The 19,355-nt window shown below is 40.7% G+C and overlaps 1 protein-coding gene across 2 annotated transcripts in view; it reads right to left on the bottom strand.

Moving 5' to 3' along the window:
- The window catches only part of GRK5 (G protein-coupled receptor kinase 5), a 309,158-nt gene that overhangs the window by 178,782 nt on the left and 111,021 nt on the right, over positions 1 to 19,355 (bottom strand). For both annotated transcript variants that reach the window (XM_036734793.1, XM_036734792.1), the window contains exon 2: positions 3,877 to 3,972. In XM_036734793.1, the coding sequence (XP_036590688.1) occupies positions 3,877 to 3,972 (96 nt within the window). The remainder of the gene's footprint in view (positions 1 to 3,876; positions 3,973 to 19,355) is intronic.

A 19,355-nucleotide genomic window follows, 5' to 3' on the forward strand; every position in this document is an offset into this window, starting at 1 on the left:
GATAAATACGAGGAACATAAATTAATATGGGAAAACTAATATGAAGTGAGGAAAACAGAATTAGAATAACCATACTTTGAACTATGACTATATAAAAAGAAAAAAGGTTTATACAGATACAAAGATGAACAGAGAACAGAAGATACAGAAGGCACCACTAATAACTGTTATGGATATATATACACGTAGAAATTAAGTGTAAATAGTAGAAACTGTTTTCCTGGTTTCCTTTTTGTTTTAAAGTGGCTAAAATGCCAAGTATTATGGATACAAAGACGAAATGAAATAGTCCCTGCTCTCAAGGAGCTTATGCTATGGGTAACAACATGCACCCAGTTAAGTCAATCTTCAACATTCAGAGGAGTTTAACTTTCTCGACTTCAAACATTCATGTGATTTTATTAGAAACCTCATTTTCACTTTCGCGTTCACAACCCTGCACTTTCCCAACTATTCACAGTAGAGAAGAGAAGAAGAGCTGCGATGCACATGCACACAAGCTTGTAGAGCGGCTGGTATCCTCCTGGGCACTTGGTTGGTCTTGTTCACCTTAATGCTTTTAAGAGTTCCCCTTGCGTTCGTTGCATATTTTCATCGTTTGCCTTTAAAACTCAATTTTGTGTTGTAGATATGCCCCGAAAGCACAGTGCAAGTCCTTTGGGCTCTCAGCCCAAGCGTACAAAGTCAGTGATGTGGCTGGCTTAGTGAGAAAATAAAGGTGTTAGATAAATTTTGTGCTAGAATGTCTGAAGCTGCCGTCAGCCTCCAGTTTGGTGTTAACGATTTGTTACATCCACAAAAAGGAGAAAAGTATCCATAAAAGTGTTCGTGAATCCACTCCAGAAAGTGCTAAAGTGACCTCAAAAGAGTGGGATAAGGGAACAACGCCCTCACACTGCCATCTGACACAGTGGAAGGTAAGATTCAGGTTAAAAAATGTTTTAGTTCTAATTTTATTCACTGTACAGCATTTGTGCTACTGTATATTTCATGCATTATAAAAAGTGAATGTTTTCTGAAATCAATGTTGTTTTTTGTTGTTGTTGAGATGTTAGCACAAAAGGTTACAGAATCCTAGGGAATTTCTAGTGAGAAAAAGTGTTTTACATGTTTCCAATTTTGTGTTCTGCATTTATACATTATTTCATGGTTACTGTGTTAGGAAAAGTACATATTATCAGAATTTATAAAGAACTACATGCAGAAAAGTGTATTTTCAGCAATCTCTAGTGAAAGACCACCGTTTTTGGTAGTCACAGGAACCTAACTCCCTATTTCCCATAGGCTCAATGTATCAACTTTCATGTTTCTGACTTTTGCATCATTTCCTAGGATTGATACCCTGGTGAAAATTGAGGACTGACTATATGTAAAAAATAAATGCAATTTATTCATCATGTTGAGGCATAAACGACTGAATTAGAAGAATAAGTTCAGGAGTAGGGACCAGGAAAGGTCTCATGTAGGAGGTGGAATTTGATCTAAACCTTGAAAGATTCGAGGTATAAGAAATGGAGATAAGAAGGGAGTGCATTCTAGGCATGGATACACAGAGACAGGAGATGGAGTGTTCTCTGTGAGGAACTGGATGGACCATAAAGTGCATGAAGGGGAATGATATATAATAAGCTTGGAAAGGTAGATGGGGAAAATTATATTTGCATACCCTATGCCATGGGATTGTTGCAAAAAAAAAGTGTTTTGTAAACCTTGAAGCACTAAAAAATGTGACCTGTTCTCACTGGGAGCTCTCTCCATGCTTCGCTATGCCATTTCTTAGGATGACAGATAGGCCCCTCCTGTCCCCTAAAGACACTGGATACAATCTTCTCTTAGGGCTTTACTCTTCCCCCAGCTCAGGTACCTTGCACACAATATATTGAGTCAAAGCACTGCCTTTGGAGAGGGACTTTCTGGACCAAAATCAAAAAAAAGAGGACATCTTCTTGGCACACAACCTGCCAGATAGCTTCCTCACTAAACAGCACTTTCTTAAGCAATATCCAAGCTAGGCTCTCTCTCCCTCTCTCTCTCTCTCTCTCTCTCTCTCTCTCTCTCTCTCTCTCTCTCTCTCTCTCTCTCTTTCAATCTGTCTGTCTGTCTCTCTCACACACACTCTCTCTCTCAATCTGTCTGTCTGTCTCTCTCTCTCTCTGTCCCTCTCTACCTCCCTCTCTCTCTCACACACACACCCTCTCTCTCTCTCTCTGTCTCTGTCTGTCTCTCTCTCTCTCTCTCTCTCTCTCTCTCTCTCTCTCTCTCTCTCTCTCTCTCCCTCACACACACACACACACACACACCGTTGCCTATTAGTGTTTGGATTTTGTATCTATTCTGAAAAGTGATTTTTTATTAAGAAATCCTTTCACTGGGACCAGACGATGGATAGTCAAACACAGAGACTACTGTAAACATGGAGAGAACTGAAAGGTATGAACTGACTCATAATTGTGTCAACACAAGATGCAGCCCCTCAGTTTATTTCAGCCTTCCTGTTTTCCTCAGGCTTCTCTTCAGGCTGCACTTCTTGAGACACAGACTCTTTTCAATGCCCCCTGAGGGGAACAGAAAAATTCGAGTTCTTGCCCTGAGTCATGTACATTTCTCACACATTCACACAGACTAATGGAAGGCTTGCTTTATGGATCCCGAGGGGAGCCCTAAACTGCTGCACACATACTTGCCCACAGCCAGAATCTAAGGGATCTCCAGCGAGAAGCCGTGAGGCCCACAAATACCTGGGTTCTAGAGGGGAAAGAGGAGCAGGAGGAGAGAGGGTATTGTAAGGAAGGTAGAAACTCAGAGCAAATGTTTCTCACATAACCACTGTTGAACCATTTTCACCTCAGAGCTGTGGGAGATAAGATGCTTTCTGCTCCTTGGAAAACCTGGGACAATGGGGATATTCAGAGCAGGGGAAAATCTGATAATAGCTGACATTTATACTCAGACACTCAAATACCCAAATGAATCTGTGACCCTGTCAATTTGTATGGTCCCTCCAGTGATGCCCAGCCCTGCCTAGCCTGCATTGACTTCTCCGCGTCCTCTCATAAGTTTTCCCCAGGGAGGGGTTCCTTCAACATGTTAGCAGCCTTTCTCCCTTTCTCCTAAAATTAGAGAGTATCAGCGAAGCACTCAGGCTATCCATCTGTAGTCCATCATCTTTACTTCTCACCTTGTGATATCTTTCTCCAGATCTTTGAAGGTCCTCACTGGTTATAGATCGAAGGCAGATGGAGAGGAAGAAAAGCAGGAGGAGGAGAAGGCTTCCTGGCCAATGATCTTTCTGCTACACTCTCGGGCTAACTGCCTAGAGATTCTATACCTCAACTTCAAACACCAGTAATATTAAGGAATTAACCCCCTCAGTTATGGTCATTGAACCACGTGGTTGTTTGGATTCCAGATAAATAGGAATTTATTCTGCTTCCATATTGAGGTCACATCAATTAAAACACCATCCACAACAAGAATGAATGCAATAAACAAATGTTAAAAATTTGTTTTAACGTGTAATTAAATATTATATACTAAAACTGGTTTTAAAAAAAGAATGAATGCAATATTTTAAGCTCTTTCCCCCAAACCTGAGACTGTGACCCGTCTCATCCTGGACCACTCCTCCACCACTCAAGTAAGAACCCAGGTATCCTGCCACAAATTATGGAGTCTACTGTTTTGTCAACAGCAATAACTAGAAATCCCTCCTCCTACAAAGGCAAGGTCTGGGTTTACTAGAACCTCACCAGCTTCTGCCACAGAAACTTCTATCTCCCACAGCCGGGGTGAGTGGTTGTTAGCCCCAGATCCTTCTCATTCTCCCTCCCATAGAAGCTTTCGGCTCCCTCTTCTCCTGCACAGCAGAGAGCTTACCTATCATCTCTCGGAGATCTTCACACTGGCTAATGTGAGGGAACTTCAAGATTTCCTTCCACTTTTTGCTTTTGCCTTTACGCTTTCCTCCACCCCCTGCAAAAGAAAACAAAAAACAAAAAAAAAAGAGAGAGGGAGCTATTACTCACAGCCTCCAGAAAGGCAGAAACAACCACTCTGCTATAGGCCAGATACGGAAACCGACTCAAGGAGAAATCTTATCATTTGACCTTCCCTCATACGCTGAAAACATTAGATGCATCATCGGAGGATAAGAGAAAGGGAGAATTTTTTAATAATGATCCATAAATGCCAGACTTGATCAGCAAATGCTCATCCACCTTCTAATCTTCCCAAATTCTAGTTATCAGGGAGACAAGGCTATACTTGAGAGGAGGCATGGCATAGCAGATAAAGAGCCGGCCTTGGACTCAGGAAGATCTAGACTTAAGTCCTGCTTCGGACCCATTCTTACTGTGTGACCCAGCACAAGTCATTCTCTCAGTGAGACATCTCTAAGGTGCAAAGTTGCAAGACAGTTGTCAATCTGCATTTATAGAAGGCATTTCCCTAAGCAGACGAAATCAGTAAGTCTGAATCAAAAAGATGGCTGTTGCCATGATTCCCTAAGCATCTGGAATTTCTGTTAACCTATTATAAGTGTTGTGCATTGGAAAAAATCAACGGGATTAAGAATGCCTATTGTCCTGACTAGACTGTGCTATAGAGATGAGTGAGCAGTGTACTGAGCTAGTCCATTAGTCCACTGTGTTAGTCCATTTCTTGGACAGGCTTCACGAGCATCACTGATTACAGAGAGATGACGAATTGGCCTCAGAACAGGAGGAAGAGCATGGCCCAGGCTACAGGTGGGAAACGGTGCAGCACTGGCAACCATCCCAAGCTCTTCCTTGACATTGAAGGACATCTTTTTACTAATATTCTCTCAAGGCTGCTTGCTATACGGCTACAAATGAAGGAACATTTTCTCTCCTAAAAATCAAAATAGCAGGTAACCCAAAGGGCAATGGAGTGAAGCATGGTGGGTACCATAGCAGTGTGCTGGTAACAGTTTAACAACTGGCTCTCTTGGGGTAGGGGCGGGGTGAGGAGGGAAATATACACGATACACTTTTAATTTTAATATACATTATTAACATTTTTCCATCTTTCTTAAGTCTAGATAATCCACAAATAATCCATCAAGCCCTGATTTGTAGCATTTCGTTTCCATTTCCAAAAGAGACAAATTTTCAGCTCATACTGAAAATTTAACAATGACCTCTCTCAAGCCGGTTTGTGCTTGCTCTAGTACTCCGGTGGGTATAAGACACATATTATCAATGATGATTTGTATGCAAGAAGTTGTGTGAAAGATATCACCCAGGAGTGGTAGAGTGAGAAAAAGGCCTTGGGTTAGTCACGTATCAAGAAAACCAATGGGTAGCCTGACCGCTGCAGTAGAATTCGCAGAATATTAAAAGACCTAGAGAAAGGCCCTAAGTGTATTCAGCAGATTGTAGAAAAGCGTGTGGTAAGGTGGATTGGGCCCTTGCCTTCGTGTCAGAAGGACTTAAGTCCAAATTTTGCTTCAAACACTTAGTAACTGCATGACCCTAAGGAAATCACTTACCTCTTGTTTCTCAGTTTCTTCACGGTTAAAATAGGGGAAGGGGCATTAGACTTGATGGTCTCTTCAGTCCCTTTCACCTCTAAATCTATCACCAGACTATTGATAGGATAGTGTAGACAAGAATGCCAGAGGAAGGGAAGGTACGTAGAAAAAATACCCAGAAAGAAACAGAAATTTATGATCCTATGATTTCCTATGTCATCACTGAGATGACAGATTTGTTGAATATTAATGAAGTAATTGATTCTTGAAGTCCTACATAAATTTGTCTAAATGCTTCATGAGCATCATTGATGAGATTTATATATTTGATATTTACTGAGAGGACACAGTAGGCCTTCCTCTTATTTGTCCCAAAATTTCCATGTCAAACTTCAAGATACTAATACTCAGGGAAATGGTGAAAAATTTCATGTTTACCTCATTCATGCCTTATTTGTTTGCTTATTTATTCATTCATTCATTCATTCATTTTTTATTTATTTATAGGACTAATATATTTTCTTCATAAGATAAAGGAATCATAGATTTAGAGCCTAAAAGAAACTTAGAAGCTATCTCATCTAATCTCATTTTACAGATGAGGCATCTCAGACCTAGAGGGGTTAAGTAACTTGCTTGGGGTCACACACAATAAGCATTTATTAAGCACCATTCTATTACATGCCAGAACTGTGCTGGGCACTGAGGAAACAAAGACAAAACCAAAGCACTGTCTGGCCGCAAGTGCTTTCCAATCTGCAGACCCTTATAATTAATAGCTCAAATTCATCTAGCAATTTCCAGTTCCAAGGTATCCTCCTTACAACAGTCCCGTGAGGTAAGTGATGCAAGTAGTAGCATCTATAAAATGAAGATAGTAATAACACCTATCTCTCAGGATTGTTGTGATGATAAAATCAGTCAACAAACATTTATTAAGCACCTACCATGTGTCAGGTACTGAGCTAAGTGCTGGGGATACAAAAAGAGGTAAAAGATAGTCCCTGCCCTCAAGGAACTCACAATCTAATGGATTGTGAGATACTAAATAAAATAAGAAACTAAATATAAATATAAGATAATAAATGAGACAATATTTATAAAATGCTCTACAAACTTTAAAACACTATAATGATGATGGTTACTTTTTTTTTTTTAGCTAAATCTGTGATTTCATCAATCTAGGGAACTCCTTCTACAAATGCAGATCGCCTGCCACTTATGGATTTAAAGAATTATCTGGGCACTAAGAGATTGCGTGACTTTTCCAGGGTCACACACATCAGGAGGAGGACATGAAACCAGAATTTTAGGACTTTCAGGTTGGCCCTTATTACCTCTGTAGAGGTAAGGAAAAGATGCTAATCCTAGTTGTGAATGCTCAGGCAAATGATCCCCCTTGTCTAGTAGCCATAAGCCATGGATTCTTTCATCCCAATTTTTCTTTCACCTATCCCTTCCTTTCTATTTCTGCTACCACCCCCCTAATTTAGAGCCTTATTATTTCATGCCTAGGACATTTCAATAACTTCCTGACTGGTACCCCTGCCTCCAGTCTTTTGTCCCCTTACAAATCTTCCTGCCTACACTGCCTACTGTTTCTAACGCCTACCACTAGCCACCTCACTGTCTTATTCAAAGAACTTCAACGGCACCCTAATGTCTATGGGATAAGTTTATCATTCAAGGCCTTCCACAATCTAATCCTGGTTGTTGTTTGCCTTCATTTTCAAAGAGGACCAATGACATCATGGGGATGATATCTTGACTTGTGCATAAACCGGATGTGAGTGAGGAAGAGCTGGAAGAGTTGCACAAAGTTGTCAGCCTTGCTCTCTCTTCCAGAGCCATCCAGGGGCAGGACAAAAGTCAAGACAATTGGTGATGGCCTGGGATGTAGTGTCGATGCATCCCAGATTGTGTCTTTGATGTCTGACCAAACTCTAAGAGCTCCACAGCACATGCTTCGGCCGCCTTCACGGCTGTTGGAACAGATTGTTCTCATCCTCCCATTCCACCTGGGGAAGTCTTCAAATGCTTGGGGTAGACATCCCCCTAATTCACCAATGGGTCCGAGGCCTGTTGGTTACCCTTGACCTGACTTAGCCCATCTGCTGTGATGGTTTACTGGGGTGTGGCTACCATGTATATTACAGCTTCTTGGAGCCAGGTGAGAGTTGGGTAAAAGGTGGATACTGAAGCTGGATGAGAAGCCCTCACATTGGAGGTGCTAGCCCTCCTGGAACATCCCACGCATCCCAATCTAACCCCAATTTACTTCTGATTCATATTTCCCACTATTCCCCCATTCATGAAGTCTTTGCTTGAGTCTAACTTGTCTACTTATTGTCTCTTAAAAATATTTTGCATTTCTCTACCTCCATGCACTTGTTCACACCATTCCCCTCACCTAAAACACTCTCTACTCAACACCTCTCCAAATCTTAGCCATCCTAAAGGCCTACTCCAATTGCCACCTCCTCCTTGAAGCTTTTCTGGATCACCTTCAACTGGAAATGATATCTCTCTGATCTGAATTCCTAGTGTACTTGTTATCTATCATTTCATTTGGCAATTACGCTAAATTAAACAGAGTATTTGCTTAATAAATGTTTCCTGAAGTGAACAGAATCCTATTCACAGTAATCAATATAGTAGGCACCTGACTGCTGTGGCAGAAATGACTAAGGCAAATAAATGAAAACAGTGCTAAAAGACAGGAGAATTCAGATAATCTCTAGTGTCTAATTTTGGTTCTTGTTGTTTGTTGTTCAGTGATTTTCAATCATGTCTGACTCTTTGTGACTCCATTTAGGGTTTTCTTGGCAAAGATACTGGAGTGGTTTGCCATTTCCTTCTCCGGCTCATTTTACAGATGAGGAAATTAAGGCAAACAGGATTGTCTGACTCACCCAAGGTCACACAGCTAGTAAGTGTCTGAGGTCGGATTTAAACTCAGGAAGATGAGTCTTCCTACCTTCAGGCCTAGAGCTCTGTGCACTATGGCACCACCTAGCAGCTCTCTCACAGTCCCTTCCTTACCCCTCCACCCCCCATATGAAAATCAGAAGCCAAATCCCTCTATTCTACTCCACATCTTTTGCATTCACTCCCTTTTTTCCACTCACAAAACAACCACTCTAATTAAAGCCATAATCACCTCTAGCATGGACTACTACCATTTCATTGATCTTCCTGCTTCTAGGCTCTCCCCTTTCTAGCCTTCCAACAATTGTCCAACTGCTAAGTATTCAAGTCTGAAGATGTCACTTCCCCTACTCAAGAAGCTTCAGTGGTTTCCTATTACAGCTAAAATAAAAATACAAACTCCTCTGCTTGGCGCCAGTCTAGGTCCCACGCCAAAAAAAAAAAAAAAAGGTGGGGTGAGGGACCCACCAGCAAGGGCAAAAAAATATTTATTTTAAAAGAAAATATAAATTTAAGTATATAAAAACTTATTAAAGGGATACAACACATTATCATAATTCACATAAAATGTAATTTTGCAAGTTACAACTATTTTTTACAATACTGGTCTAATGCAAAATATTTAAAGTACCCTACTTACAAATGCAACTGCTTTCTGTTTTCAGGAGAATTTTAAATTTTAGAAAGATTAAAAGATAAATTGTATTTTTTGTAGAAATATATGCCTAGGCCATTTAACCTTTTGTAATTAAAGAATAACCAAAAATTTACTTTATCACAATAAAATAAAAATGTACCCTAAATTGCAACCTTATTCATAGAAAGCTACATTTTAAAAAACAAAAAACAAATCAGTTCAGGAAAGCTGCATCTGCATATATTAAGAGGCGCTTTCTCTGCTCTACTGTCAAAGTGCAGAACTTTATGTTTATATGGAGTCAGTCCTTGGAAATGCTCAGTTCTTGGTACAAATTAACAAATCATTAATTCAGAATGGTGTGCAATGAATATGAAATATATATGTACATAATTAAGAATTATATTAAAATATAATTATATTTTGTTCTTAAAATATAATTAGTAATTATCTGATTAAAGCTTAGCATATTAATTTTGTATATCATTATTTTCTTTGAAACTCATTGACTTTACAACGGATAAAAAGGACAAAATATTTATGTGATTTAGTTGGGTCCTAGGCACCCTCCTAGAATGCTGAGCTTCAGGAATTTGTACTGGCTCCCCTGCCATAATGGAAGCTCTTTGAAGACCAGAATTCTTTCATTTTTTTCTTTGTATTCTCAGAATGTAGTATGGTGCCTAGCATATAGTAGGCCCTTAATAAATGCTTTTGGATTGCCTAACACACTAGGAAAACTACTTGGCTATTAAGTCTTTATCACCTTCCCCGTTCCCAATCAACCTTTAACCTTTACTCCCTTTCCCTTCCCTCCTACTACATACATGCACAATCCAACATACATTAATTACACTTCTGCAAATCCCTTTCTTCTGGAACTTTTAGTTTGCAAGTAAAAAAATATTTGGGGGGGGGCAGTGTTATAAATTACTCTTCCTCAAAGATCTAAGAGAGGTGAGAGAGGCTCTAAGTCAATTCTCTAGCTCCTAGTTGGCCCCAACCCCATCTTCAGCATGTCATAGAATATGAGAGTAGGAAGGGGTTTCTAGCGATTGTCTATTCCAAACATCTCATTTTGAGATGAGAAGATGAGGGCCCAGAGAGTAGAAATGACTTTCCCATAGTCACACAGCTAGGGAGTGATAGAGGCAAATAAACACCAGGCTTCCTGACGCTGTACCCTATCCTCTTTCCTCTAGCTAGATCCCAATGTGAACTTCCCTGGGAAGGCGGAAGAGGGTGGGTATAATTACAACCCAAAGCAATTTCAGCCTGTTGGGAATTTGCACACACCCCCCACTCATATGCCAGCCCATTACAAGCTTCCCAGGGCCTTCTCTGGGTAAAACAAACTCAGTTCCTTTATGATTCAAGTTAGCTCAAGGGTGGCTTCACATTTTAATAACAAACAAAATAAAACATGCCTCAAAGAGGTCACAGCTTCCAGACAAATGTTTGGCTTTTAAGCATTTTGTTTGGTTGTTAAATTGCATATTTGATGACTGAAGTGTTGTTACTGTTTATTATTTCAATCTGGAATAATTGTTTCCCAGTATCCTGGGATAGAGCCTGACCAGGAACACTTTGTAAACTCACTTATAGTAAACCTCTGGACATTGTCTCTCTTACTCTTTGAGACTAATTAAGTACTCTAAGAGGTTAGAGCAAGCCGAAGAGGTACTGTTGAGTACCTCCAAAAAATCTCTATGTAGGCCTAATTAGAAGAAGCAAGATAAGGCCAGAATGGCCACTGTCAACACATTATGATTTTAGGACAATGACTTACATGAATTAATAAAACTAATAGGGGCAGCTAGGTGGCGCAGTAAGGAGTACACCGGCCCTGGAGTCAGGAGGACCTGAGTTCAAATCTAGCCTCAGACACTTGACACACTAGCTGTGTGACCCTGGGCAAGGCACTTAACCCCAATTGCCTTGCCGTCCCCCCTTCAAAAAAAAATAAAACTAACAAATCAAACAATAAATCCTTATTGAGCACATACTATATACATAACACTGTTAGACATTATGTGGAATGTAACCACCTATGACATGACTTCCTTGTCCTCGGGAAGCTAGGCAACACCAGGGTGGACTTGGAGTCATGAAGACTTGAGTTCAAATCCCACTTTAGACACTTACTAGCTGGCTGACCCTGGGCAAGTCACTTAACCTCTCTCAGGCTCAATTTCTTCATCTATAAAGTGAGGATAATAGCACTTATTTCCTAGGGTAGTTGTTGGGATCAAATGAGATAGTTTTTGTAAAGCACTTTGCAGACTTTGGAACGTTATAGAAGTGCTAACAATGACTAACTCCTAATGTAGTTGGGAACAATGAAAGTCAGGAAAAATGATGAGCAATATTGTACGCTGCCCCTATAAAATTTCGTAAGCTTCCTTCTGTGATGGGGTGACCCTGAGATGACAAAGACTGTGCTACTGGAATAAACATTCTAGAATTTTTCCCAAGCTAGGAAGACATTAAGTATGGATCCAGTGACAGACTGTACACATGCTGAATCCGAGGACCAGCCTGGATAAGTAGGGAAATGCCTATCACCAGCTGCAACAACTCAGTAAGCAGATAAAACGTATGATGGACCCCCCTCCTGTGTGTACCTCTTCTCCTCCTTCTTCCTTGTTTAATATACAGTCAGCATTCCAGTGTTTAATATACAGTCAATGCTTAATAAATGCCAACAGCAGTAGAAAAACAGAAGAGGGAAAAAAGGCTCATAGGATCATACGGGTTTTTAAATCAGCTACAAATATTAATTTACTCATTGGTATTCTCTGAATATGGTCTTTGTCCCACAACCGACAAGCTGACACACCGCTGGAAGAAAGAACCATACCAATATCCTCTCTGCAAATGAAACCAGTAGATAAAAAGAAGCTGAGCCACTTAATCAAAGGACAGCTCACAGCTTCTCCTCAGAGAAGTAAATAAAGGAGTTTGCAGATTTAATTTAATTGTATGCTCTGAAGAACAAGAAACAACATTTTCCAGGGCATCTTATCCAGTGGTGCTCATGATAAATTTAAACAAAGAGACTGTGAAGAACGCTGTTATTGTTGTTCAGACCTCTACTGGTGTATGGCTCTTTGTGACACCATGGACTACAGCGTGCCAGGCCCTTCTGTCCTCCACTACCTCCTGAGGTCTGTCTAAGCTCACGTTCATTGCTTCCATGACACTATCTATCCATCTCATCCTCTGCCATCCCCTTCTCCTTTTGCCTTCAATCCTTCCCAACATTAGCTTTCTTTCCAATGAGTCATCTTCTCATTATGTGGCCAAAGTACTTAAGCTTGAATGTTACTAAAGTTTATTCTTCAAAACCTTTTCAAAGAATGAAAAAGTAGAAAACTTATATGAAGAACCTAACAAAGTTTTGAAATTTAAGTCAAAATATAATTTGATGATCCACGAATTCTTTGTGAAATTGGGCACAGGGGGTGATAAAAACTTGGAAAACACTGTTAAACATCATGAAATCGTAGAGTCCAGGGGTTTATAGATGATACTGACGGACATGATGACACCGGTCCATCATGAATACTTATTTCATGACGAGAATCAGAAGACACTAAATGCGGTGTAAGAAGACTTAAAAGAGAACATAAAAAATAAAATTGTGTATATCTTAACAGACAGGAAATGACTAGTTACAGACATAGCAGTCATTTTGGAATCTACTTTATTTGTGCAGTGACATCACTAATTAGTCAGAACAAAGGTCAAAGCAAAAAGAAAGAAGATGAAAAGATAATGTATGCAACATAGCAGCTCAAATGAGACCTGTCCAAATAAGGTCATTGCACTGAAAAATCAAAGAGACAAAAGTAAAAAAATTTACTATACTATCACCATTTCTTAGAGAGGCTAAGCAGTGAAAAACAGACCTCAAAATGAGGACTCCAGAAACTTCTACTAACAGCGAATGCTTAATCTTCTTGCCAAGAAAAGATACAGTCGCCAAAGGCAAACTTTAGAGTATAAACATATTCACAAAGCATTAAAGAAGTATATGATGGAACATTATCAGAATAAAATCATAATAACAGCAAAGATCACAAAATATCAAACAAGCTTTTTGAGAATAGAGTGAACTAGAGTATCCTGAGTACATTTATACATGGCAATGGAGGTGTAACAAATAGGCATGCAATGGAACAGATCTACCAGTGTCTTTACAGTAATCTCTTTCCCTCTTCAGTAATGATGGAGCTATCTCCTTCTGTACTAAGTAAATGACAATAACAAGCAAGAAGATTAAGTAAGGAAAAGTAATTAGACCAGAAAAAACACATAGAAGAGAAACTGGGATGGAGGGGGAGTGGGAGGACAGACGGACACAATTTTCAAGGCACTCAAGGATCAATTTTCAAGGTATGTAAAGTAGGAGGAAATTCCAAAAGAATGGAAAAATATCAGAGTGATTCTTAAAAGACATCAACTTATCACCCATATTCCTATTTCTCATCTCTTCAAACTCTTCATTTGAATTGTTTATACCATTCGAATGGTATAATTTCAGAGTTGGAAGGGGCCTAGAGAAGGTCTAATAATCCAATCTCTGCCTGAAAAGGGAGCCCCCCCCTCTATAATAGCAATGGGTTGTGGTCATCCATCTTCTCCTTTGAAGATCTTCACTGATGGGAAATTCACTACCTCCAGAGGAAGTGCTATTTGCTAGGGAATTTTTTCCTTACATCAAGCTAGAATCTGACTGACTCACTGAAACTTCTACCAGCTGTTGTGTTCTTTAAGGTCAAACAGAACAAATCTCAACTCCATCTTTTCTCTACTCTCATCTAGGAACGCCTCCACCGTTCTATACTTGAGTAGGTGATTCTTTAAAACAACAACCATTCAAATGTAGGACTTCTCATTCATTTCTATTAAACTTTATCTTGTTATATTTGCCCCCTTATTCTAATCTGTCAATATTTTTGGATCCCAATTCTATTGGCCAACACTCTACCTATCCCTTCCAGCTTTATACCATCTATACTTTAACCCAAGTCACTGATAAAAATGCTAAACAGAATAAAGCCAAAAAACAGATTTTTTTTTTTGGAAACTACCATAGACCTCCACCTAGATTAATAACATTCTGCTAATTACTACTTTCAGGTTATTCAACTAATCTACTTACTTGTACTACATACTTCACTAAGTACATCCTTGAGGAAAACATGAAAATAAAACAGCAATCAAGGTCTTTACATTTATGCAAGGTCTCTTCCAGCTCTTACACTCTGTCATCTGAATGGGGAAATGGAAGATCATTTGACAGTGTAACAAATTTCAGCTTTGTGATATTAAAAAATCCAAAGGAAGGTTTCCAGGATGTTAGGTGGATTCTCTGTGGAGGGTTGGTGAAAAGCGGGAGATATGAATTATACAGAATGAGCAAGTACGAATGAGCTGTGGTCTACAACATGAGATGGTGGGCCTACTATGATGAGATCATTAGGACCATCTAAGTTCATTCAAGAAGCCAGAGGAGGGGCACAGACACCAGGGCTGTAGACATTGAGAAGAAACTGGGAAGAAGGAAGAAGAGCCAACAAAAAGTTTTAATGAGATTTAGGTAAGATTTGAGCTGGACTTTGAACAAAAAATATGATTTGGATAAACAAAGAGAAGAGAAAGGACAACATAATATAGTATAATAGGAAAAGTACTAGCTTTGGAGCCAAAGGATCTGTGTTCAAATTCTGCCTTTGATGCTTATTACCTGTGTGACCTGAAGCAGGTCACACAATCTCACTAGGCCTCAGTATTTTCTTCTGAAAGAATGAGGGAGGTTGTACCAGACGGCCTCTGAGGTGCGCTGTGAATGTTGCATACATTGTACGGTAATGTTATTTTATTAGTTGTTTTTGCTTAACTTGTTTTCTTTGCTATAAAGACAGGTTCATTTAGGACTGGAGATGAGGGGTGGAAGGTGTATATTCAGAAATAGTTTCATAGATCCAGAGCTGGTAGGGGACCTCAGAAGCCAGTTCATTTTTACAATGAGGAATATGAGGCCAAAACAGGATGAGTGAATTGTGGTATAAATATAAATCATCAATAGAACTTATTTTAAGTAAGTAGGTCAATCAATCAATCATGTTGATTGGGAGGGGAAAGGGATGAGATTGTGGGACGTTGAATGAAGCAATCTGGCTACAGTGAACAGTACATGAAAAGTAATAGTGGGATATCAGGCTGGAAAGGGAGGTTGAGGCCAGAATATGGAGAGCCCTGAATGGCCGACCAAATAATCTGGACTCAGACTTCCAGTGCTCACACCTTTTCTAGGAAGAACAGGCCAAACTGAAAAGTCAACAGCCTTAAAAGCAAATTACTTCATTCCCTACTGAGTTGCCAGGGCTCTGATCCTTTTGGTCCCAAGCCTGGGGAGGAGAAAACCAGGCCAGTAATGGAGAAACATTTCATGAAATCACTGGTCCTGTGACTTGAATTTCATAGGCTATGGGATTGGGTGTAGGGCAGGAATCCTCAGTTAAGCTGGGAACATATGACAAGAGTCATTTCCATCCCTCCAATCCCTCATCCAGCCAAGGCGGGGAAAGGATCCTTATCGTTGGCAGTGTTCATTCTCTTAGGAGAAAATTAATCCATCCAGAATCTGGAAAAAGGCAGAAAGGGGAAGCAAGATTCTAAGCAATACAAGGAGGGTCTCAGAAGGCCTGGTTTTAATCCAATAAATTTCAGTTCTCAAGGTAGCTTTGGCATAGTAGATACAGAGCTTTTCAGAAACAAGAAGGATTGGGGTTCAAGTTTTGTCTCTAACACACTGGCTGAGTGACCTTACCAAGTCACTTAAACTCTGAATGCTCTGGCCAGCTCTCTGGGACTATTAGTTGCAAAGAAGGTATTGACCTGCCTCTCTCATCCAGAGGGTTCTCTATACCAAGAACATTGTAGGTCTAGTCTCTATCCTAATCCCTAAGATTCAGTTTCAACTCAATTCAATAAATTTAACTCAAGAAACACTGATTGAGCACCTCCCCTGTGCTGGGCTCTATGCCACATGCTATGAGGTATACAATGACACATAAGATTCGTTTCTTGCCCTCAAGGAATTTATAGTCTAGTGGACAAGACTACAGATAACTATGCTATGGTGTGGGGCAAGTGAAAGTATTGTGAAGGGCATAAGACAAGTGCTATAGGATTCCCAAGCAGAGAGACAGCTGCATTCACACATTTTATTTTATTTTTTTCAAACAGCCCCTCTGTGAGCAAGACAAAGCAAAAAATCATCCTCCTTTTGACAGCTGTGGAAACTGAGGTACAAAATGAAGTGACATCTCAGTTAAGAGAAGATTCTGGATTAACACCCAAGTCTCCTGACTCCTAGCTCAGCCCTCTTCCCACAGTGCAGAACTAGAAATGAATCCTATTTAAAAGAGAAAGGCTTCCTAGTACTGATGAAGCCAGAGTGTCCACCTCCAGAGCACTCTCTAATGAGAGGGAGCCAGTGGAATTCCCCTGCCTGCATTTCCCCACTGTCTCTCCCCCTGTAGCAGCCACAATTAGGTGATGACTCACAGTAAAGTTCCCAGGGAAGGAAACCCTTACAAGGGGTTTCTCTTAATGAGGCAGCTCCCCATGACACATGATGCTCTCATTTCTCACAGAACCCAGAGCAGGAAAGGAGAAGTAAAGGCACGTTCTGAGCTAAGAGAAGGGAAGCTAATATCTTTCATTTGTATAATGTTTGATCCTCCTTGAAGCTTTTTCTCTTGTTTTTGCCACAATAACCCTTTGAGGTAGGCAAGGTAATCGTGCCTTTTTGGCAGCTGAGGAAAGGGAGATTCCAGAGAAGGTAAGGAATTTGCTTGTCACCGGGTGATGAACAGGAGAGTGCCTTGTTTCCAGCCCTCTGTTCATTGCACTATATGTCACAGAATTTCAGAGCTACAAGGGATGTTTGAGATCGTTTCATCCAAACTCTTTATTTTATAGATGAGCAAAGCGAGAGAAGGTGATTCTCTGAGGGTCACATAACCGGTTAATGGTACCAGATAGTACTAGAGCCCAGGGGTCTTGACTTTCAGGCCTTCACACCACATTGACTTTCACTATCTTTGGGAAGTCTCCGGGTGTTCACCCTAACTGCTCGCCTGAAAAGAAAAAAGTATAAAGCTTATTCAACTTTCAAAATTGGGAGATACAGATGCCTAGGAAGTAATCAAGTCACTCTGAGGCCCCTGCTTTTGGTGTACATGTTGATAGGTGTAAACCACTGCTTGGTCTGGGCTGGCCCACAAGAGTGAGAAGAAGGAAGGACCACCAATGTCTCACTCCCTCTCTTAGCTCTAGAATGGTTCACCAGGAATGGAGAACAGATCTGGAGAGAGACCAAGGCCCCCCAGGGATTTCCACTGCACTGTGCTGTTCCATGCCAGTGATTTCCTTAAACTCTCAACAGTTTTGTAGTTCACAAAAGAACTTCAAACTTGAAAAGGTCTGCACCAAAAAAAAGGGGGGGGAGCCAGATTTACTCGAAATCCAAATTATCTTGCCCTGTGAAAACAGGACTTTAAAAAAAACACATTTTTAAAATAAAAAAAAATCAGTTTCAAATAAATTTCTGTCAAGGTCTCAGGTTTTCGGTATCCTAGTGACTGGTATCCATGTAGGAAGGAAGGAAGGAGCGAGCTGTGTTCTGTTCTGAAGGTTCAGAGTGAGTGTAAATTAGCAATTGTTTCTGTTTTGGCCAGAAACCCTGAGGGTCCTCCCCTCCCAGATATATATATATATATATATATATATATATATATATATATATATATATATATATATATATTTTTATGAGAAGGTAAAAGAGGCCATTCTTTGCCTCGTTTCTTACCACTGCCTTAGACAAACTGAGACCTGGGAAAGACCTTAGCTTAAAAAGGCCAAGGTCTTCCACTGCATCAGGGCCAAGGACAAGCAACGACAATCCGTGTAGGATCTCTCCCCACTCCACTCCCCCCTCCCCCCAAAGCTTGCTGCAGAGGCATGAGTCATTCGCTCTTAGTCAAATAGAAGAGAATGCTACAATTGTACCCGTGATGTAGTTAATGTTAAAGAATTTGTTCAATTCTTTCTTACCCAGGTGAGCTTTCAGTGTTCAGCTTCCCCCTCAGTGCCCACAGGGCTGGCTTTCTCCAAAGTGTCTCTGTGGGGAGGCGGCGGGCAGCCATGATCAGCCAGTAGGATCTGGCCGCAGGGAGGCAAGGTTTTTCTGCTAATCAGAGCCTGGCAGGGGTCCCCATTAGACCTCCTTCTCGGGTTGGCTTCTGCTGTAGTTCCTGCCTCCAGGGCCACCTTTTGCCTAGTCTCCAAACATCAACCCCCAGCCCTTCCTTTTCATTTTTTCATAAACCTTTCCCAAAAAACGGTGGAAGCTCCCACCCAGTGGCCCTCCCTGATTCCGATGAAGTAGGCAAACAGTGGCACCTCACTGATTTGAAATCTTCCTTCATCCCACATCATACAAGGCAGGATCCCAATTACTTGGCCTGATCACAAGACTGCAGGCGCATCATGACTCAGCCCCTTTTAGAAGCCATAACAATGGCATATATTTCTAGAGTTGTTTACCCCGTGAGGGGGAAGTCTCTTAGACCAACACTTCATGGGATTTTATAAGGAGGAACTTAAAGCAAATGAAGGAAAAGTAGCCACACTGGGCTTGCAAGGGAAGGATGGGATGGTGTCGTTAAAAGAGTGCTGGACTGTGAATGAGAGGCCTGGGTTCCATGTCTGTTTCCATCATTTTACTAGCTGAGTTACCCTGGGCCAGTAAGCAGCCTCACTCCTCTCAGCAAGAAGGATCATGAAGAATCCTTTTCAGCTCTAAAATTCATTAAAGTGGAGCTAGGCTCAGCAGATGACCAACAGTGTTAATGATAATAATGTTGAGGCCCCCATTTGCCTAAAAATACCTTCCTCTCTAGGCTGTAATAGTGCCTGTAGCACCCAGGTTAACTGGGAGGCCTTGAGGAGGCAGTATATTAAATTGCTATGTCCCTGATACCTAGAATTGGTTTATCTAAATCCCCAGCACAGGGCAGGGCCCTGGAGGAAGGGGACACTAAAAAGGGAAGTTTTGGTGCCAGGGAGGGAGTAGCCGTCAACTGGGGCTAACCTGTGAAACAGATTGAGGAAAATGGACAGAAGGGCAAAGAAAGATCCTATAGCTGTAAGGGATCTTAAATGCAATCTAGTCCAATTTCTTCATTTTGCAGAGAGGGAAACTGAGGCTCGCTAACAAAGGGA

The sequence above is a fragment of the Trichosurus vulpecula genome, chromosome 8 (genome assembly GCF_011100635.1).
Source record: "Trichosurus vulpecula isolate mTriVul1 chromosome 8, mTriVul1.pri, whole genome shotgun sequence".
Taxonomy (NCBI): Eukaryota; Metazoa; Chordata; class Mammalia; order Diprotodontia; family Phalangeridae; genus Trichosurus; species Trichosurus vulpecula.